This window comes from Pomacea canaliculata, linkage group LG2, assembly GCF_003073045.1.
Source record: "Pomacea canaliculata isolate SZHN2017 linkage group LG2, ASM307304v1, whole genome shotgun sequence".
Taxonomy (NCBI): Eukaryota; Metazoa; Mollusca; class Gastropoda; order Architaenioglossa; family Ampullariidae; genus Pomacea; species Pomacea canaliculata.
Genome location: NC_037591.1, coordinates 3,791,533 through 3,814,297, shown reverse-complemented (window position 1 = coordinate 3,814,297; position 22,765 = coordinate 3,791,533). Strand labels below are relative to the sequence as shown.

The window sequence follows — 22,765 nt, the reverse complement described above, 5'->3', positions numbered from 1 at the left end:
GCAGAGACACAGCAGCAGACAGAAATGCGAAAGCATAAAAGACAATGCTGTACACATGCAAGCAAGGAATTCCTCACCTTACTACAGTGTATTATAGTCACTAAAACTTTCATCATGCAAAGTGTATTAGTCATATGCACGCTAGAACTGAATCTATATTGATAGACAGAAAGGCGGATGGAAAAGTAAAAGGAGTAATGGAGGACCGAAAGGGATAAAGAGGACACGAGTGAGATCAACAAATAGAAGGACGGGTAGTTTGTGGGTCAGCCATTCTGCGTGTGTGCCTTAACCCGGAAGTCATTCCTCCATGACCGGATACCACCTTGTATCATTAATGAAAGGTGCGTTGATTAGCCCAAAGAAACGCCCCCAGACATAATCAGTATCGACCGGCTCATGGCATGAATATTGATCAGAGAGCTGTCCTCAGTTCACAGGTACCTACGTCACCATGTCGATAGTATGAACAACACATCAGGGTATTTATAGATCAGAGCGGAGGAAAAGTGGAGGAGGTGAGGGGAAAGCCCCACAGTAGATACAGTCTGTCTTTGTCTATAACTCAATAAAAACATAATAACGAAATTAGTTTAATTTATTTAATTATTTTATTTAGCGTCATTTCATTTTGGGTTAGCTGCTGTCGTACGTTGTTCGTCCCTTAAAATGTCTTTGGTAGAGAAATAATTAAATATTATTCAAAAATACTGATAAAATATTTTTGTTAAAACCGATATATTATCTGTAAAATACGTTGGTCTGTTTACAAAGTATATTACCTTTATATCGTTCATTTTTTTACAATCGGTTTTCTTTCTGATTTTTCATACGCTTATATAGTTCACAGCTTTTTTCTGGGGGGTGGGGGGGGGGGAAGGGGAGTGAAAATAATGTTTGCGACAGAAAACAGGCTGTGTACTAGTCACATAGGAAATAACTGTGTGTACGTTATCCATCATAAAACACTGTATTCGTGGTAATGTTTGTCTTTATAGTATTCGTCTAAGTAATTAATGATCTATAACTGACTTTATATATATATGTCATTGTGGTATTTTGAGTTTTACACCTGCTAGGGTCTAATTTGAGGCTCTTACATTGTTTCATAGCTTTTTGGTGTGTATCGACTCAGCCTTTCTTCACACAGTAATCGGGTAAGACGAAATACAAAACACATTTTTTCGTACAGACATTTTCCTCGTTATTCTCCAAGACACGGTTTCCATCCACTACACTACCGCCAACAGAGCCAATAAATATTATCTTTGGCAGCGAAAGCTAACAAGCGTGTGTGTGTAAGCTTTGGCTAGGAGATGCAAGAGAAAGTTTTCAACATTTTTTAAAACTGCAAACACAATAAAATGGCAAGCACCATGACGGGGAAAAAAAAGTTGTTCAAGCAGCATCAATGGCAGAGCACGGTTGTTTCGTTAGAGAGAGAGTCAAAGTCGATGAACTTTTCATTTATGACGAGGAAGCCGCCCACGAGGATATGGCTGGTCCGTTACCAAGGAATCGATCACACGGAAATGGCGGTGAATTATCGAGACAATTGATACAGAAAACATGGTTGTGCTATTAGGGAAAAATCGGATATCACCACGGCTGCTTACTGCAACAAATACTTCACAGACATGTTAATAGGCCCCTTAAAAGGTGTCTGAGTTGTCTTAGCAGGAGGTTATTATCTTGTGTTCCTGCAGAACTGGTTTTTCCTACCTTTTAAATGGAGACTGAACTTGTTAAATTTTTATTTAGTTTTGTTATTAAATTCTTTCTTTACATGTTTCGTTGTAAAAATAATATATATTTATATACGAAGTGGGATGATATATATATATAGGGGATATAAACATTAACATAATCTATCTCACAAATATACGCGCGCACTCTCTCACACACATACACTTACCTGTCTGTCGTCGTCATCAGCATCATCATCGTCGTCGTCGTCGTCATCATCAGCTTGGGAAGGGACGATCGCTCATTGTTGTCTAGAGGAAGCTGGTTGTTGCGTAGCAATGCGCTCTCGAAGGTTCTTCATAACGCCGATGATTTGAGTGTCTTCTAAGTTCAATATTTGCATAATATGCCACAAACCCTGATGGCCGACTCTGTCAAATGTCTTTGTGAAATCGATACAAGCTTTGTTATTGTGCAGTTAGTTCAAGGACATCTCTTTTATCATTAAAAATTTACAGGACCTGCAAGAAACAGGTACAAGTTGTCTTTGTTCAGGGACAAAAGGAGACAAGTGTTGTGGTAGGATTCCGCTGGTAGATGTTTATCTATCAGAATGCAACCGTTGAAGATCTTTACAACTGTGTTCCTCTTTGCTCAGAAGATTACAAGAATGAAAATTCTTCCTGAAACTGCTGGAAAAATGCGAAATTGCATTGCATCGGTAAACATCGCATGCCAAGGCTACAACAACATTTCCTTATCAAGCCTTTTCTACTAAGCAAAACCCCGTCAGCAAAATTCATTCAAGTTCTCTCCCTCCTCTAAATTTTAAAGAGTGATGATGATGATGATGGTGACGACGACGAGCAGGAGGAGGAGGAGGGGGGAGCAGCAGCAGAAGTAGGAGAAATCTGAGAACCATTTTTTTCCGATGACCATGACGATGCCAATAAATAAATGACATATAAAAGATATATACTATAGGCAAGAAATAGTTTAGCTGATTTTAATTACCCAAGCACACAAAGCATTGCCTCTTCCAAAAGCCACACTTGCACTGATTTCAAGAATAAGGATCAATCAGAAGCTTCCTCATGTGTTCTCATCTGACACAAATACAAGCCGACATATATGCACACACGTTATTCTCTAAACATTCACACAAGAGCAGTACAGAAACAATGTTTTAATAAACACAAAACCTTTGGCAGGACTAATACTTCGGACACTAACACAGCGGAAGAAGAAAAGTAACACTGCGACATACATTTACAACACCATCAAGTAACACATGCACATGTTCGATCTGTGTTGTTGTTGTCGTTGTTGTTGCTTTGTGGGGGCGGGGAGTGTAGCTAGCTGCATGAGAAGCCAAGCACACTGACACAGACGCGGACTGTAAAATGTAGAAAAGGAGACCCACTGTCACCTGAGGCACGTGACTACAGGTAGTCACATGGCGGGCAAGCAGACCGTCGCCAGCAACACGGTGTCGTAGGTCCGGCTGCTGACGACGGGTAAGTGAATTGGTTTTGAACTGCTCTCTGTTTTGTTGTTTTATTCTTACTTGCTTGTTTTTTTAAGTAATGTTGTTCGTGTTAGAAGTTTGTGGAAAACATTATTTGACTGTTCGTACTTAGCTTCGTCACCAACATGATGCTGTATCGCCCATCGTGTTCTTTGGTTTAATACTTGCACTAGTGTACATGTACACGGATGTTTGAGTCCATTTTCTCTCTTTTGAAGCCCCTCTTTTTTCTTCACTTTCTCTCTCCTCTTGATTTCTTCTCCTCTTCTTTCTCTCTCATTTCTCCTCCTACCGCCTAGTTGTTGGCGTTATTTCTCTACTCTGACTTGCAAGTCTTGTGTTGCCTCTCAATTTTTTTTTTTAAAGTTAAACTTTGTCCAACATTTTGATATTGTCAACATTTGTACATTGTGTATCCTTGTTCAGTTTTCCTGTTTGGTTCTTTGTGCAATAAAATAAAATAAAATAAAATAAAATAAAATAAAATAAAATAAAATAAAATAATCACGTGACCCAGCCCCTCTAGGAAAAAGATATAAGCTGTTCCCACTCTAAACTTCAGCATATTTTCATTTTCGGTATAGTGCAAATACAACATTTTATCATGGAGCTAAGCTAGAGCGTAAAAGTTATGCATCAGCTTAAATAAAACATTATCTTTGTTATTGTCAATAAAGTAACACACATGCACGCATACACACATATTCATCAGGTAGAGGCTCCAAGCGTTGTGCGTTGAACATCAAAGATCGTCGATAAAACAAGGTGAACAAAAATCAAAGACGAATACATCATGCTCGCAGGCTAGGCGGAAGTGTACAGAAAGAGAGAAAAAAAAAGTCCTTGTGATCATCAGTAGTAAGACAAAAATATCAGAAGAAAATTGGATTTAAACTTCTTGATTGCTGGAAAATTAAGTGTTAAGAATTAGTTCCTAAATGTGTTAAACGTGGACGGGCCCTCGAGACACAGTTCTGACAAGAACAATATCGGCCATCTTCCCTTACATCCGTTTAGCCGCCAGCAGGTTATATCGCAGCAACTCAGCACTGGAATCTTATCCTTCTAAAGCCGGGGCTCAGGGACGGACTTCCTTCGCCTTCCCGGTCTATTGTTCCAAGTGAGTAAACAACTTGTCCCAACGGAGATTTGCGGTGTCCATTGCAGCTCTTCTTACATAGTGGCTATGAAGGCGTTACATTCTTCTAGTTTTGTATTGGATAATTAGAATAACCAAGATGTGGCCTCTTGGCCTGGTTGTTTGTGTGCTTCACTGGAGAAGCAGCAGTCCTCTAATTCAAGACCTTCTTTGGCCTGTGTTAAGTATTCTAGAAGATGTCCAACATGGGTTCTGAGATATCAGGGGAGGTCATGATGGCAGAATGAGAGCAACATTGAGCTCCGCCTTCCACTTCATATGTGTTAGACACAAAAAATACGTATGTAGCAACTTTTTTTTCTTTTTTGTTTTGTCTGCATCAATGTTCTGTCTCATTAAAACTTTGTAACAGATCAGGTGTCAAAAGTTCTCGTTGCTAGCAAGGAATTCATGATTGAAAAGTGCTGGTGTCAATGGAGAGCACTACGTCCTGCTTACAATGTGGATGACAAGATTTGTTTGTGTCATCATCATGTGGCAGTTTTCATTCTATATTATGTTGCCGGGCAAGACTGAAAGACAAATAGAATCGAGACTACATTGGCCCTGTCTTTTATTCTTCGAGTTGTTTTCACGACCTCCATTGTGTCACCTTTTCTAAACAAGCACAAACCATATTGCCACCAACATATCTCGTAGTTTCCAGGTAACCTTACCTGAGGTTTACAGGTATGCCCCCTGCTGTCAATCTCCGTGTCAAAGGAAATACAGGTAAAATCTACCCACTTGCGTCCCAGTCCCTTTCTCCTAAAAAAACTCAAAATATTCTCTTATGGTTTACCCAGCAAGAGACATCTGCAACATTTTTCGTCAATACAATGTAAAGTCCTCGAATAATTTACTTCTTAGCACATAAAATTAGTTCGGAAACTTTCATTGATGTGTGTTTCGAGCAACGAGCCGTAGCGTGCGTCTGGTGGGAATAAAAGCGATGACAACAATCAGCCCTGGAGGTCAGTTTGGGAACACTGCTGTGATAAATACCTGTTATTTTCTTTTACCGAGGGTTGTCCTCTCTCTCAACAGGTCACGTGACGGTGAGTGCACTTACAGACTTACACGTCTGTGGCACACCTGCAGAACAGGTATGTTGACATCGACAGTCTGTTCTTTCATGCTTGCTCGGCAGATTCTCATTAGAAAGAAATGTAGCTGATACATCATGCTAATTTATTTAGTATAGTTAATAAATAATAATCTATCGAATACTCTAAAAATGTTAAATTAGCAATAAGATAAATAAGCGTTGTAAAACCTGTTTGACTAATGAAGTAATAAATAAATTCTGTTCATTTGTACAATGTATTTTTGCACCACCAAAGGCGGGCTCAAGGCGCTTTCAGAAATAAATAAATAAATAAACGTACATACAAAGGTGCACGAAGATAATTATTTTAAGACTGCATCAGCTGTGCCTTATAAATATTATTTTTTTCACACTAAATCCGTTATTGTTCTGCGTTTATAGCTTTAGTTATGGGAGAAGACAAGATTAAAGCATTGGTACTTGTACTGCACCAGACCTTCCTGTCAAGTCGCGTGCCAGTCGTGCGTGTCCAGCTCGCACCAGACGATCGATGCACAGAATAAAACTAAATTACTACAAACATGCGATGCCAGAACAAATACTGGGGACATCTTTACAAATATGTTGTTTGAATTTAGTACAGTAATTCGAAAATTATTCACCAAGAGCCGGGGATAAGAGTGTCGCAAATATTGTCTCTAGGACCGTCAGGTGCGCACAGATTTTTTTTTAAAAAAGTAAAATTTGAAAAACCCATCTCATCAAGCTAAAGTGTTGATTTTAGCCTTGTATCTGTGTGTGTGTGTGTGTGTGTGTGTGTACATTCCTCCTTGCTTCTTACCATCTTTTTTACCATCTACTCTGATGTCCGTCTTTGTGTGGACAGAATACGTCTGATGTTTATTTCAATTTACCTTTATACATCCATCAGTTGATCAGAGGGAATCATTTCAACTTGTTGTGTGTGTTTCCTTAGATCAAATTCTTACGATGTGTCTTGTTTGTTTATTTTATTGAAACGTTGTTCAGTCTATTTTAGACCATAGGTTTGTATTCTCCTGTCTAGCCATATATATCCGAATGAAAGACAAAACAACAATAATCTGGTTCTTACAATTAAGTGTTACTTCTTGTGTTCATCACTTCTGATTTTCTTTAATCTAAAGCTAACTACAACTGTTTTAATATTAGGAGGGTTTTTAAAAGCAAATGTCAGAATAAAGCACGAGAAGACGGCAGGCGAGGGGACAGAAACACCACCGGTGGTAGGACCAGCATCTTCATCATCTTATCGCAAAGACCAGATTTCTCGAGGCCGAGTCTTTCCCTTTCTTGTTGACAGGAAACTCGAGCCGCGACCTACCACTCATCTTGGTGTACACTTGTGATCATAGGATAGACGGGCGGCCACTCGGGCCACTCCATCCACTCGGCCCACTCTGCGATGGTTCAGTCTTGGGAAGCAATTAGGAAGGCGTGGCGTGAACAGTGATTCGTCCGTACTTTGCGCGCGCTCACGCGTGTCTGCATCTGTACTTATGCTCATGTGGTTAGGTACATGTGCTGTGTTGATTGTTTAGGTGTTTGTTTCGATGGAGTGGAAACATATCAAAGAAAACAACATAAATCTTGAGTGATAATATTTACCTTCTCTGCCGGCCATTTAACCAATTAGTGTCAAAGAACAGAAGCAAATGTCGCCTACTGTATCCTCCGTCTTGTTAATCCTGTTTTTCTCATCAGAATTTTGTCCCGGCAGGCCAGCGATGCTATTGATTTGCCTGCATTCTCAAAGGCCAAGGAAACGGGCATCATTATCTTGTTTATCTGTGATAAAGGGAACATAAAGAAACATCCCGGACATTGTGCCGGGAAGAAAAAAAAATGAATGGTCCTTCTGTGATTCCTGTTCTACTACTTTAGCTGCGCTCTACTGCGCTCGCTCAATTAACGATGAACGTCCCATAAGAAAAAAATTATGGGTAATAAGTGAACTAGGGAAAACTTTCTGTGTTTGTGCTGAATTTTCCTGTTAAAGAAACTGTTTTACGGCCTACACATTTTTTTTTAATCGGATAAAGTGTAAGATTGATTTTTAATTTGGCTGTAGACATGTCCTTAATTGACTTCCTGTGTTTTAGTACTACATGTTGATATAATTTAAAAATGTTTAAAATACGTTCATAGATTATCTAATGCTTAGACAATCTCTTGACAACATCCTGGTACTTTCACATGAACACTCACATTTTCAGCTGGAAAGTGACGCAGTGTTCCCCAAGAATAAAATTTGATTGGATGATGAACATGATAAACCTCACTTCAAAGTCGGAAATGACGTCAGTCACAATGGCTTCCCCTGCTTGAGACGAGCGTCTCTGGGGTTCGATTCGGTCGACGGCACTTATGCTACACATCCCTTGGCAAGGTGAGTGAGACAGTGTAGAATATTCTCTAATGTAAACTTTGTTTAATAAACACGACGCCTAAAAATTGCGACGATTAATCGAAAACTTTTAATTTTGTGTTTATAGAAAATCGATCTTGTTTACAAAAGGCGCGGTGTGGGTGTGCGACCTCTGTGCGGGGTCATGCCAGACACAACTCAGTGCACGTGCACGCAAGAACAATAACAGAATGAGCGTGAGCAAAACAGATTGATGGGAAGGAGGGAGAATAAAAGAAAAGAGCTCGATAACAAAAGAGAAACCGAGAAAATGTGCTGTTTAAAAAAGCAAACAGAAATGTAAAATATGAACAAGACAATTACATGCTTCACTGGAAACTACTTATTCAGCGGTACTTCCTGTAAAATTACTTACAGGTTCATGTTCTGTCCTGTAACTAGTCTTTATTGCGCGACATGTTGTCTTTCCTGTCCTTGCAATATCATAACAGTTTAAAGCTGGTACAGGTTATTGTTTTTAGAATACATCCTCGTCATCATCCCGTGAAAAACAAAAACTTGCTGAGGCAAGGAACGAGTCTGCTTTGGAAAGACTTTGCTGCTCAGACAGTTTAAAGAATTCTCAGAGAGCTGTTGAGCGAAATCGCGTGTCAGGGATGACAGGAAACCTGAACTGCCGCCTGTAGTTACCTCATTTCCTCACGACACCTGGACTGATGGTCTCGAGACCTGCCCACACCACCAGCCTCCTGGTGCAGGACAAAAATCATAGAGAAATGTCACTGAGTTTGTGTGATGCTTCGGCGCCCAGAACGACTATTTCTAGCTTTATTTTAGAGAGTCTGCACTGTAGAGGTGAAGCAGATGGCTGACATGATTGCCTGATTGTCACATTTTTTATTTTGCAATGTAAAATGATGAGCTTCATTCGCTTGAGACACCTCAGTCTTAATTTCTAAATCGGTTTCAGAAACAGAGTCTGCTTTGTGTAAACTTGAAAGGCAACAGCAACAAAGATTTCAATGTGAATCTTGTTTTTCCTTCACAACGGAAGTTCAAGCGCTCTGTTTTTTCATCTTTATTTCCATCCCCCTCCACTACTCCGAGCACACGCGGTAGAAAACTTGCAGACGTTGATGTTGTCTTGTATGATCTGTTTGTTTACCGATCAAGTAAGCAAGCCGTCTCCATTACATGCAGAGGTCGAAAGCCGAGTGGTTACAGCACTGGCGTCCAAACCCGAAGATACATTGGTTTAAAACCCAAGTGGCAAAATAAACTTTTCTCCCGACCTTTTACCCAGCTGATGGACATCTGATTCCGTACAGGATTTGGGAAAGGTACCAGCGACCAGTCTCACGCGGAGTCCTTACACCTCACTTTCTAACAAAAAGAAGGCTTCGGTTTTACCTTAACTTTTGACCCTCATTCTATTATCCACTGTACACGTAAGTTTGTCTACATCTGTACTTACCCTCAGCCTCAAATCCTATTTTTTGAGACCCTAGCACATCAACAGTTAGTGAATGTTTGACATTAAACACTTTTTCCTCTGATGAAAACAGAAAACCTCTGATCTCAGTGACAAAAAGAGCGATGATTCGTTCGTCCCACTCTTCGGACCAACGTCTGTGATTCTTTTTGGCGGGTAGTCGATAATAAAACAGATGTACTGGGTATTGATCCAGCAGCCACCATCAATCAAAGTCAGATGGCAGCCGCTTCATTAAGTAAAACAGCGGAAATGACCTGCAATATCCGTTGACATTTCCTTGCCTTTCTTATCCCTTCCGCTTCTTCGTCCTTGCTGACCTCTGACCTCGAAGCCCCAAAGACCAAATTATGATACAACCTGGGGTGCTTATCGTGCGAAACAAAGAAAGGGAGAGAGGGAGGGTCAGTCTCAGTCATCTGGGGCTGGTACCATGCACTCTTGGTCACGCTTGGTTCGATTTTTTTCCAATCATGTCAAACGGATAGCATGCTTCATGCAATTTACCTGGGAAGGTTTTTTTGGTAAAGGGCAGGGTTACAAAATGATAATCGCAATCCTGAACGAGATGTCGGTTGTTCAAAATGGTGTGTATCAAAGAGATAGAGAAAACGGTAAACTGTTCTCGCGAGTTTGTTGTTCAATCACCAAACTTCACAACCAAAATTACTTCTGTTGCTGTCACCTCCTTTAAACCCTTCTTTATTCTGTAAGAACCTATTGTTAGACTATTTGTAATACTCCATTCGAAAATTACCGAGTTCTTTGAGATTCTATCTGCGTCAATCTCTTGGCTGTTTAGACGTACGTGTTTACAATCAAGCCGCACGCGCTGGCATCATTATGTCTCGGTCGCCATATAAAGGACGGCGAGGGGACAGATGTCTTCTGTGTTCTTGTCGCCTGAGAGACGGAACGTTATTTAAATTCTTGCCGGCGCTGCACGTGAAGAGGTTAATGTCTTCCTACTTTGCAGGATGAAGTGAAAACATTTCACGTCCTTCGAGCAGGAGACACGACGTAGCAGCTGTATATCTCCTTCCTCTCCTGTCACGTCAGCTCGCTGTGCTGAGCGTGGTTCAAGGTAAGATTGCTTTCTAGAACATCAAAGATTAATTAAAGAAATTAATATCTAGGATCACTTAAATCAGTCAAAGAAGCAAGAAATCAGAATTCAGTGAAGAGAAGACTGAAAAAAATACTTGAAGAAGGTTTCGACATCGCTTGTAATAAATTTGAGAGTGAAACAGTACATTTTCTGTTTTATATATTACTGACATTCGCCGTATATTTATATCTTCTGTCTGTCAATTTCTGTCTATGTATTATACATGCTGAAGGTAGCTCAACATTTATTCTATTACTGTTAGTAACAACAGACGCAACATAACCAACAGATTCAAACAGCTATTGAAAGACATAATAGAAAAATGTAATCTCACATGTTCTTTCCATCATATTCACTTCCTTTTGTCTTTATGTCTTCGTCGAATATACCAAGATTACTTTGGTAAAATTTCGTCGTTGAAGTGGTCTGGCGATTAGATGAAGCTTCTATTAAAAAAATAATCGCTCATATCTGCATCCGGAAAACTATATTGCTAAGTAACAATAATATTCGTATGTCGTGTACACTACATTTATAATTAGCAATAGCATTTTCGTCCTATACTATACATTATACTTGTAATTACAAATACGATATTTTTGTCCTGTGCCTAAACTGGCATCTGAAGGCTAACCCGGGTTAATGGAGGTGAATTTAAACAATAATAGAAATTATTAGAACAATATATAAAAACCATGCCAATTATTTTAATGTCCATTGGAATGAGCTTGTATATCAAACGCTAGGCACAATGTCGGTGTTGCTGTATTCAGTGGAAGACTGTTACAATCCTCACTGTGCACTTGGACAGAAACTGCAACCGCTAATTCTCGAACCGTTTCCCTCCCGTCTGCGTTGGAAAGCCTTCTGTTGTTTAGCCTCCTTAATGGAAGCAGAAAAGTAACGGCCCGTGTAGGCTCCAGGCGATATTACTGATGTTATTTAAAGTCACGTGATGGTGAGATTGGCTTGAGAGAAATTGAGCTTTTGTTTCTACTCTGAATGTAGACTGCCTTTCATGTCGGTTGGGAGCGATACACCATATTCTTGGACTATTGTTCTCTTTCTTTTTCACACACACACACATACACAGAGTGGAAGAGAGAAAACTTAGGGTGTGCCTTGAGCAATGAAGTGCAACAGTCCGCGGTCTCGATCCCATTCACGAAACTCTTTAAGTTCATTAAATATTCAGCCCTTTGTCCCATAAACCTGACTCATGTCACTCTTGAGCATGCCTTCCTCACTAAATATTTGAATAAGTTGACGGATTTAGTGTGTGTTTGTCTTTCTTGCAGCTGAAGCAAATAACCAAAAAGACAACAAACAAGAGACAGAACTGTGTGCTTCCATCGACTACGCGGCGCTACGTGTCCACGCCATCAAATGAATGAGACAACAGATGTTCCTCCCTACACGAGCGACATACCGGAAGTGGAACGTTACATCGAAGGAACACTACTGACATTAATTGCGTCAGTGGCGATTCTTGGTAATGCCTCGGTCTGGCTGGTGGTTTTGTCAACAAAAGCTTTGCGAACTGACTCCAATTTTCTGTTGCTCAGTCTGTCGTTGGCCGATCTCCTGGTGTCGGTCGTCAGCATGCCGCTGACTGCTGTCACCATTTTCATGTCCAGGTAAGAACAGGATGCACAGCAGTTCAAACTCTGCCAATTCAGTCTATCCGACATGTCTTTACATTACTGGATCATAATTTTGAGCTCCTGACACATTTCTTACTGAATGCATAGCTTGCTGAAAAAAAGTTTTTGACTACTCCAGATAAACACTTCTATAACAACATCAAATATTTAGAAGAAGGAAAGAGAGGATGAAGGGAAAAAAATTAGCTGGACAGTGATATTTACATTCAGCCATTGAAACTTTTAGAAGCATTTTATGCAGGTCCATTAGCATGGTGGTGTGAGAGAGTTCATGTTTGTTCACCTCCCAGAAGAATGGACAGAATAAATGTCGTTGCAGATGGATCTTCTCCAGCGTGACGTGCAAGGCCGTGGGTTTCATCAACATGCTGACATTAGTGGCCAGCGTGATGTCACTGGGCCTCATCAGCATCAACAGATACATCAAGATCTGTCATCCCAACTTCTACAAGGGCAGTTACTCAGCCCGAAACATTCTTTTAATGACTGCCGGTGTGTATTCCGCCTCCTTTTGTGGGATTAAAATGCAGTAGGTATATGTAATCAACAGAAACAAATATATTTCAGTAATCTAGCGTCTCCGACGAAATATATTATTTTATGTAGAGCAGGGGAGGTGCATTGTGTATGAGAGAAAGTAAAAGAGTGATTGAAAGGTGTAAATTCACGCTAATAGAACTTATTTGTTTCTAAGTTTCATTATCCAGTGAAGGTGTAGTGTGTGTAAGGGAATGGGAGATGTGTGTGGTATATAGTGTAGCCATTTTTGTTGTGAGATTCTGCTTTGTGCAGGTGTCTGGACCTTGTCTGCAATACTTGCATCGCCACCTTTGGTTGGCTGGGGTGTGTACGACTACCTGCCAAGACAGTCCTTCTGCTTCTGTCTGTGGACCACGTCCAAGTCCTACACATTCTTCATGGTCGGAGCTTGTTTTTTCGGGCCTTTGACGATGATGAGCGCCTGCTACTTCAAAATTATTCGCACTTTCAGGCAGAGCAGCAGACGAATAAGAACACAACAGCCGCCATCGTACAATCAAAGTCCAAACGTGGAAGGAACGAATCAGGAGGGAGGGCAAGTTAAAACAAAATGGACTAGTAAGACTGGACTCGGGAAGAAAATGTTTGGTGGTGACGACTGTGCTGACGCTGATACAAAGAAGAGAAGGGTGAGGGTGTCAGATCAAATGAGTAACAATCATCAGACGAGGCAAGCAGACAGGTTGCCTGGAAAAAATCATGTCAAACAAACAGTCGTCAAGATCATAGTTTGCCCGGAGGACGAAGGAGCCAGAGATGTGGATACATTTTCAGAGCTAGGAAACAGCAGCCTAGACTCCAAGAAATCGCTCAACGGACAGTTATCTATCTCTAACGACAAAATGGCGCAGACGCAAAGATCAGATGATGGATTGACGATTATTTCGAGTTCAGATGCCGAGCCCAAGACTTTGACAGTTCCTCAGCCATTGCCGATCTCATCGCCGCGATCTTCCACGTCCTCGCTAGCGGAGCTCTCGTCCAACCTCGCCAGCGAGCTCACGTCGACCTTGGACGTAAAGGCCATCATGAAGGACGGGTCAAAGGTCGAAGGTGGCTTTCTAAGAAGGAGCAAGGATTCATCGGCACACGCGAGGTCCCAGAGGAAAACGAGAGAAGCAATATCGCGAGGAGTTCCAGCTGACCATGTCACTGATGATCGTTATTTTCGCGTTTGTGATTTGCTGGCTTCCCTTTTGCATCACCAATGTTCCTGTCAGTGTTTGCTCCAGAAACTCTTGGACGTCCAGAGGACATGTTCACACTGATGCTGGGCTACAGCAACAGCTGCTTAAATCCTATTCTCTACGGATTTCTCAACAAAAACATCAAGGAAGGCTATCGGCGTTTGCTTGAGAGAGTGTTATCCCCTTGTTTGTGTCTGTATGCGTACGTGAAAATGAGTCAAAGAAAGTTGTAATAAGGGACAAGATCGAAAGTGAAATGTAAAGAAGTAAAGGTATGAATGGAAAATTATTTTAGATGACTAGAAAAGCGATTGTACTCAGAGGACAACTTTTGGTGTCGTAATGTTTACAGTTTGATGTTCATAAACAAGCCTTTTCTGAATTCACAACATCTAAACTGTGAACACCTATTTTCAATGTCATCGTCTCCATTTTCTTTATAATTCTCCTGGACATTGTCATCATCGTCCCATCAACAGCAACTACAGTAACATGTTTTTTTCTGAGATGTATTTGAGGCAAATCACCGTGACTGATTTTGTTGTCTTAGGTCTTCGGATGATTGAGTATGTAAAGATGTCGAATACAGTGGAACCTCGGTTAGCGAACGCCTCGGATAGCGAATATTTCGGTTAACGAACAAAAATTTCGTTAAAAGTTTGTCTCGGATAGCGAACAAAATTTCGGATAACGAACAGCCAGGTGAACCACACGTGACCGACCAGCATGTCATCATTCGCGCTCGAGACACAGTTACGATCGGTCGTTCCTTATCTGTGCGTATTCTTCTTATTTAGTGATTGTTGTGCTTTATTTAATAAGATAATCCTCAATAATGGCTCCAAAGAAGATTAAAAGCAATTAATAGTAGTGAGGTAATGACAAGGAAGCGGCTAACAAATGAATTGAAAAAGGAAATGATTTCAAAGTATGAAGGTGGCATGCGTCTGTCGGATATGTGATGTCGTATTACCGAAGAGTTTTACAAAAAGTCAGAAGCAACAGACGCTGGACAAGTTTTTTCCTTTAACCTCAAAGCTACAGAAAAGGGAGGTTACCCCCGATTTTACAATGTCACGTGTGCTCATGGAGGGGGAATCAAAGCAGTAATTCCACCCCTTCCTCCCCACACCCACTTCCAGCCACGCCGTCAAAACGGCAAGTTTTCTGATGTTTAAATGCTTTCGTTAATGTTTTTATGTTTATTTAACTCCATTTATATTGCATTATAACTGTTGTCATTAAAACAAATACCTATATAGCCTGTAACTTTCAAATTTTCAAATATTAGCAAGTCAACAGGGGCTGGGAACGAATTAAATCTATTTCCTTTATTTCTTATGGAAAAAATTGTTTCGGATAACGAACATTTCGGATAACGAACAGCTTTCCAGAACGGATTAAGTTCGTTAACCGAGGTTCCACTGTAAGTCATGGTCATAATAATTGAATACCACCGAGGCCTTTGTTAGGCCTTCATGTACTGAAGATTTTAGTGTTTTGTCTCCCATGAAAGTTACTGTCTCCTCTTGAGATAATTTCTCTCTTTGATAGGTTCATGTGGAAAATAAGATTTGTATATATATATATGCATTTGTTAATTTTTTTGTAACTGTTGCACATGCGCAATACATTCTGTAAAAACATACTGCTGCCTAGAAACAAATTCTCTGAATTAGTAAAATGTGTGTTCATATAAAAGTACTTCAAGGGAATCTTAAGTGAATAAAGTTCATATTATTTATGATTTATCATATTACTTTAATGTTTCTGGTGATCCTAAACTGAAGGTTTAGCAAGATCGTGTACAATTATTGTTGTGGGTATGGTTGTGGCTTCGGAGCCTGGCTGCTTTTGTATTTTACTCAGTGTGTGTGAATGTTTCAGAGTTATGCATTACTGTGACAGCATTTAAATGTCTCTTCCATTTGAGACTTAAACAAAATTTTGCACATTTAATAGTTTTTTTTTTAAATCAAGAAAAAGATAACCTTTGACGGAAAGTCAAATGTATACGTTGTGCTTTTTAAACTAAAATAATCAAGCAAAGGCAGAATGAACAAATAAACAAACAAACAAACAAACAAACAAAGGAAATAGAAAATGAGGAATAAAGACAACAACAAAAACAAGCACAATAACAACAAAAAGAAATGAGGAGGGAGAGGGCAAGAATGACAATGTGACAACAAGGACAGTAGGATAACTAAGACTCTGTTGTGGACAATGGCGGTGGTCTTTATTCTTTAGCCTCACATCGAATGTAAGATGTTCTACAAATCAGCTTCTTTAAATGTTTTGCTGTAGCTGGGTCCGACTGCATCCCAGACCTCTTTCTCTTGTGGCTACACCATTGTCTTCGGATGATGGAAGAACCGCTTGACCTCCTCCTAGGGAAGCGGCTGAGTAGAGTTCATGTCGGACACGAGACCCACTGTACCTGAGACATTGGCAGGTTGTTGTGGGGGGACTTGGCCAGTACTTACAGCTGTTGTAGTGGCATCAGTGTCGGTGTTGTTATTTAACATGATGCTTGGGGAGGTCGTCATTGCTGACATAGTTGTGTCATTACTTTGGGTCGTTGCCATGACAACCTTATCATCGCCAGTCACTGCTTTGCTGCTGATGGTGGCCGCAGAAGTCGTATTTGTGGGAACAACTGTTGTGGTGCTGGTGATGGTCATGGTGGTGGTTGTGGTTGTGGTGGTGGTTGTGGTGGTGGTGGTGGGGATGTTGACGTCATCGGAAGTGGTGTTTTGAAGGAGTGGGGTTGCAGTAAAAGTGTCTGCGAGTGGAACAGTCCCAGTGGAAGGAACTGCCGCAGTTATGTCCTTTCCTGAAGTGTCAACGGTTGTGAGGTTAACGATGTTGATGGGGTCTTTGTCGGCCATCTTCACGTCACCAGATTTAGCGACATCCGATGCTTCTGGAATGTTCTGGGGGTCAGCTGCAGGAACCACACCATTGGAATTTCCTGAACTATCTGAAGATTTCACTGGCTTTTCTGGTGTCTTAACAAGCTGTCCTCTGCAATTATGAATCGAGGAGAAATATCTCGATTTTAGAAGCTGCGTAGAATTAGTAGAAATAGCTTTTCACGAAAATAAAGTTTTACAGCCAAAAAAAAAAAAAATGAATATTGTGAAATAATTAGAACAAATATTTGATTAATCTTAATGCAAGAATTTATAATTTGACTATGGACTAACTGTCAGATTACTTCACAATGGATTAGTGTCTAACAAGACCAAGAACAATCGAAAGATGTAGAACAGATGTACACCAGTGTTTGTATGGATATTTGTGTCTGTCTGTATCGGTATTGCATAATCTTTGCGCACATTTCAAGATATTTTTATATCAGTTTGTACGAGAATTTATCTGTATCTATCTAGCTTTATCTGCATAGCTGTGTAACTGTCTGTACAACTGTGTTCAACTGCACTGTGGTTCAGTCCGTGCGTGTGTTAGTCTTTTACTTATGTCTGTCTATATGTATGATGATATTTTTAATGTGTCGACATATGTCTTGTGTTTATTTTCATATTTGTGTGTTACTTTGTTCTGATTTGATTATCTTTGTGAATCTGGTGTATAGATGTGGAAATGTGATGTTTACAAATCTACATCATTGTTTATTATTACATGTTTATGTATGTCTGAAAGTATCAAACTGCTAATGTGAGTTTTCTTGTTCCAACACTCGTACTCAAATGCAAGATTTGAAGACCCAGAGAGGCTGTTCTGATCCTGACTGTCTCTTCCTGATGCTGCAGTCTGCGGTGGTCGTGCTTGTAGTTGTTTGACATTTTGCCCTCCGTTGTGCGAAGGCGGAATCAGCTCGTGGGGCCGCGGAAGCCTCCTGAAAAAAAAAATAGTCCCACTGACGTCATCAGTCCGGTCTGTGACTCACACAGCAAATGACAGCCGCCATTGTGGTAATCTATCCTTAACTAACCATGGGATGGAAGTAGACCCGACGCTCCGTAGCTACTCCGGATGAAGCAAGGTAATTTCCGGTTTCTATTTTAAACCCACCAATCACCGAAATAATCACTCTCTCTAGTTTTTGGCGTGACGTATGAAGGTGTAGCGTGGTCGTTAGAAGTTTACAAAAGTTGCAGGTAAGTCACACGGATTTGTCGTCTGTCTCTGACCGGAAACAAAGGTTCTTGGGTGTGGATCGTCGTCGTCGTCGTTGTCGTTCTTCTCCAGATAAACGACTATTGTTCTCTCTCGTTTTACCTTGTAATTGCCTTACTACCGTCATTCTGTTCTCGAGACACACGTGTACAAATATTTCACATGCAAAAGTCAAGATCAACAACACAGACGACACGATTGTACATGGAGATGTTAGCATCGTGAAGGCCACAGCCAATGGTAGAGTTTGGACCATGTGTTAATTAGGCCTTTTATGTACAAACGTGACGTTCACGTTTGGGTTTTTTTTTTTTTTTTGGTGTTCATGTTGATGTTTGTAGATGTGTATATTTAAAATGGAAGGAGGTTATTCGCCTAATGTCAGGGAAGTAGTGTTTTACACTTTGCTTTATTCATTTGTTAAATTTGACAAAGAGTTCACTGTTTGCTGTTTATAAATCAAATGTAACAAAATCAAAAAATGTGCTTTTTTAGAGTTATCAGTATCGGGATTCAATTAAATAAATGCTTTCATAATAATTTGTCCACGAGTTGTCATGATTGGAACAGCACTTGCTAATAAAACGACATACTGGGATTATTGATAGAGAGTAAAGTGATAATTAACCCTGATAATAATAGAGTTTGTTAGAATTTATGAGAAATAATATCCTGGCTATTTGCCTAAATAGTTATCAATCCAGGTAGAGATATTTGTCTAATGAAGCAGACAGACTGATCGTTTCAGCAAAGTAAGATTCGAGTCTCCTCAGTCAAGGTTGTAGAAATATTGTGGGTGTGCAGTGACAGTATCATCGATCAAGCATGACACAGTCCATTAACGTCTGAAGGCTACGTGACACGCGAACAGCAACGTGAGTTTATGTCCAACATAAAACGTAGAGAAGGAGGCACGGTCTTGAATCTCCCACACTTGAGCTGTAACCCGCATGTGACCTTAGCCAGTGTGTGTGTGTGCGAGCGTGCTCGCGTGCTTGTGTGTGTGTGTCAGGTGGGTGAGTGCGTGCATGAAAGTAGTGATGCCCATGTCGCAGCTAACTTGTCCAAACTAAAGGCGATTCAGAATTTTCTAAATACAGGAATACCAAACAGTACATGCCAAATGGAGCTTGAATAAAGTTATAAAGAAAAGTAAAAGAAGATATGTCACTAAGTTGTGAAAAAAATAAACGCTCAATATTTTTGCAAAGTTAATATCCAACTCGAAAGACAAAATTACAGCGTGTAAAAGAAAGCTTACTACAGTTGAAGAAAATTCAAAGACGAAGACATTGAAAAATATAATTTTATGATTAGCTTATATCATTGAAATGCATCTGAAGTACATCGTGGTGCAGGGAGGGTAAAAGAACGGGCGTGAGATTAGGTTGCGCGTGGAGCGAACCGCTAAAATAATAATCAAATAAAGAAATAAATGCCGTGACCTACTTGAGGGGGTCAAAGGGATCATCAAGGTTGTCCGGGTAACCCAGCACCTGGCGATCCATGAAGCTGTTCTCGAAGACATCCAGAAAGACGGTCGTCCTTGAACTGGGCAGCTCTGCCCAGCAGCTTCTTGAGTGTTTCTGGCAGGTTCACCAACTTTGACCCTGACCATCAACATGGTGAACTGTAGCTCAGGCATTTGTGTTCGCAAGTGATCCAAATGAAAAGTATTATCTATAGTCAAAGCTTATCATCATCATCATCATCACCCTCCTCCTCCTCCTCCTCATCATCATCATCATCGAGTAGCCGTTATCTTCATCAGTTACCTTGACATATCTCTTTGACCAAGGTAATAAAAACAGGCAGAAATTGTTGTGGTTCTTATCTTCACCAAGGAAGTATTTTTAACAAATGTATTTATATTAACTATCAGAACATTCGGTTAAACAAATATCCAATGATGATATTCACAGCTGTTTACTTTCAGGAGTTCTACCAAGAGGGCATATAAACAGAAACACAAATAAAGCACTTAAGTTGAACTCTTTTCTTGACAAAAGGAAATGAAATCTCCGCATGCTTGACATAAATTCTCCTCTCATCGCTCAATCAAGTGAAATTACCGCAGGGGGAAGCACTGTCGACACACCTTCATCTCACTCCTAATGGAAACGCCAGCAGCATTATGATAGGCATGCACGCACACACGCACTCACACACACACTCCACTGACTACTACTACTAAACATTTCTAGTGCATTTCTCCGCTTGTGTCAATCAAAAGCACGAGAAACTCAAGAAATTCAAAGATGGCGCAAGAGGAGAGAAACAGAAAACAAGAACTTGAGCCACCAGGAACTGATGTTCGGGGAAAAAAGATGGGTCGCCCTTGAATATGTTCACTCGGAGAAGAAATAATGACATTCCAGACACTGCGACATAGAAGGAAAAAGACAAACAAACAAACAAACAAACAAACAAAAACAAAAACAAACAAAAACAAACAACAGCAAAAAACGAGTAAAATTTGTAAGGGGTTTATCCATTTTAACATTTGTGTATGTTATTTTTCGTATGTAACTTTGATCATTAGTGATAACATCAGCCTCACCTGTGTACCTGTTATTAAACTAAAATAAAAGACACATATTAGTCCCCGGTCTTGTCTTAAATGCAGTGTGTGTGTAAACAACCATAACTGCAACAAGTGACAGATTACCATTGCGTAGACTGTGAATCGGGGTAGATTCTAGGTAGAAGATTTGATCATGGCTGTGAACGATCCACACCCTGAAAAGTCAAAGCACCCACCACCGCTCAATAATAATTTCAGTATTTGACTATATTTTCGGTATAACTATCAAAGACTGCCATAATCGTCTTCTTCCAGTAAAAATTCAAGTGGAATCGCAACACATTATTTTTGAAATGCAGTCTTTACTAAAATTACCATCTCCTGTAATGATTCTGGACAGGGTTACCTGAATTTGATGTCATCATAGTTTTGGGATGGTCCTTGCCACTGGAGTTTGATCGACTTCCTGTTGGGATCTGCGTTTCTGTGGAAGATGGTGTTCCCTTCCACCTTCTTGCCCTGGTGACAAATGGCAACGGTGGTGTCGTTGGATTCCTGGAACAGACCCACCACCGTTCCCTTATCGTTGATGGCGCTCACTGCGAAACCTTTGATGATGTAATCGCTGGTTGCTGCTGCGGCAATGGTGACTGCAACACAGTTGCCGATGGTTAAAAGGTTAGTAAGTTTCGTCACCAGCACTGTATTAGAAAACAGTTGAAATTAATTGTATACCTCTACATTTATATTAAAAAGATAAATGCCACATATCTCTACCCTTCCCAATTTCACCCGTGCATCCTCAATTACTTTATTTGTTTGCGGGGTTTATTTTATTTGTTTTATGGACGCTCCGTAGCCTGAAGTTAAGTTCTTTAAACTCTAGATTCAGAAGAAACGAGTACCTGATTGTTCAGAGAAGGTAAATTATTGGGGGAAGTTTAACGGCCATCGTCCCTGCTTTAGAAACAGTAAACCACTTACACTCCCCGTCCCTGTACTCTCGAGTTTACCTTTTTGTTTGATTATGAGATAACAAAAAGTATAAGATGATCCTCTCATCTTCTCCACCCCTACCTGGTACAAACAGTCATATTAAGAGACGACTCACCGTTTATCGTCCCGCCCCAGTAGGTGTTGTCGCTGACGCTGATGGTGAACTTATCCTGGACATCCGTTCTCGCGTGACAGTAACCTTGACACTTGGTCACGTTCAGATGAATTGGCATTCGGCGCAAAGACTCCCGCCCACAGTACAAACTCTTTGTCACCTGCGGGCCGTTGGCGATGGAGACACCGTTACTGAATGCCGTCGTCATCGAGAAGGATGACATCAGAACAAACACCTGCACGATCATGTCGAAGGATTTACAGAGGGCAAAACATCCAGATGGACGACTTCAGGAAGTTGGAAACAGGTTAGCTGTCACTGGCGTTTCAGCAACACGAATATATTCAGTCATCAATGACTGTGATTTCCAAGTGTAATTATGAATTTTTTTTTTGATTCACCAGAATTGTAGCCGGTTTTAGTTTGTCACCAGATTACAGTTCTGTGAGCTCAAGTCAACGTCTTGCTAACAAGATGATTAAGTGGAGGTGCAAGGCAGACTTCGCAGCTGACTGATAAAAATTAAACTCATCTCCTTAATACTTTTCCTTTTAACAAGAAACCAACGAACACGTCAGAACTATTTCTCCTTGCGATTTATGGCAGAAGCTCCCCATTCATTTATCTCGCTTGTCGCCGCGGGGGTCATCACAGCGAGGAAGCTGGAAAGTAGCTGGTCATGGAGCATTAGACATGGTTGATATGTTTAAAATGATCAGGTACCCCCATGCACTTCCCTGTTTAATTACACCAACATGCTGCGTCTGACAACATAAGAGCAGTGACAGAACATATTACTAATCCTGATTAGTCTGACCAGATGTAAGAAACTTTACATATCAAGTAGGTTTTAAAGGGGGGGAGGGTGTTGTGCATATTTATGCATACTTGCAATGATCTATAAATGCACACGGTGTCTGCTTTTTCTTCTTCTTATTCGCCCTGCCTTACCTTTCCAAACCTTCTATGGAGTCAGGTACCTATTTCCGCCAGCTGGTTCGACTGGGGAAAATGTGTTGCGCTAAGCGGGCATTGAACCAGAGCGCTCTCACTGTGGACGCCAACTCTCTAACCACTTGGCTATCCACTTCCTCAACCTTCCACTCCCATCTCACCAAAACACAAATGAAGCGATAGGCATGCAAAAATATATTTATTTTCAACAGTTAACAGCATTCGTTTCAAGCTA

At 40.5% G+C, this 22,765-nt stretch overlaps 2 protein-coding genes across 2 annotated transcripts; one reads left to right on the top strand and one right to left on the bottom strand.

The window, feature by feature from the left end:
* The first annotated feature begins 5,380 nt into the window (after positions 1-5,380).
* LOC112558042 (melatonin receptor type 1B-like) lies at positions 5,381-14,451 on the top strand. Its single transcript, XM_025228227.1, is given in 8 exon segments — positions 5,381-5,458; positions 7,656-7,828; positions 10,276-10,383; positions 11,706-12,044; positions 12,391-12,563; positions 12,864-13,692; positions 13,694-13,817; positions 13,819-14,451. Coding segments are annotated over 5 exon segments (1,590 nt in total). The 5' UTR covers positions 5,381-5,458; positions 7,656-7,828; positions 10,276-10,383; positions 11,706-11,793; the 3' UTR covers positions 14,032-14,451.
* Positions 14,452-16,020: 1,569 nt separating this feature from the next.
* LOC112557402 lies at positions 16,021-22,149 on the bottom strand. The gene is made up of 6 exons (XM_025227224.1): positions 21,577-22,149; positions 20,872-21,115; positions 20,610-20,680; positions 19,391-19,551; positions 17,508-17,660; positions 16,021-16,825 (listed from the first exon to the last, which is right to left on the bottom strand). Exons 1-4 carry the CDS (start codon positions 21,821-21,823, stop codon positions 19,412-19,414), a joined length of 702 nt encoding a protein of 233 aa, XP_025083009.1. The 5' UTR covers positions 21,824-22,149; the 3' UTR covers positions 16,021-16,825; positions 17,508-17,660; positions 19,391-19,411.
* Positions 22,150-22,765: the final 616 nt, after the last annotated feature.

Coding starts and splice junctions, on each gene's coding strand:
- LOC112557402 (XM_025227224.1), bottom strand. CDS start 21,823: ATGATCGTGCAGGTGTTTGTTCTGATGTCATCCTTCTCGATGACGACG. Junction 21,116..21,576: donor CTGGGGCGGGACGATAAACG/GTGAGTCGTCTC, acceptor ACTGTGTTGCAG/TCACCATTGCCGCAGCAGCA. Junction 20,681..20,871: donor TATGATGACATCAAATTCAG/GTAACCCTGTCC, acceptor TTGACTTTTCAG/GGTGTGGATCGTTCACAGCC.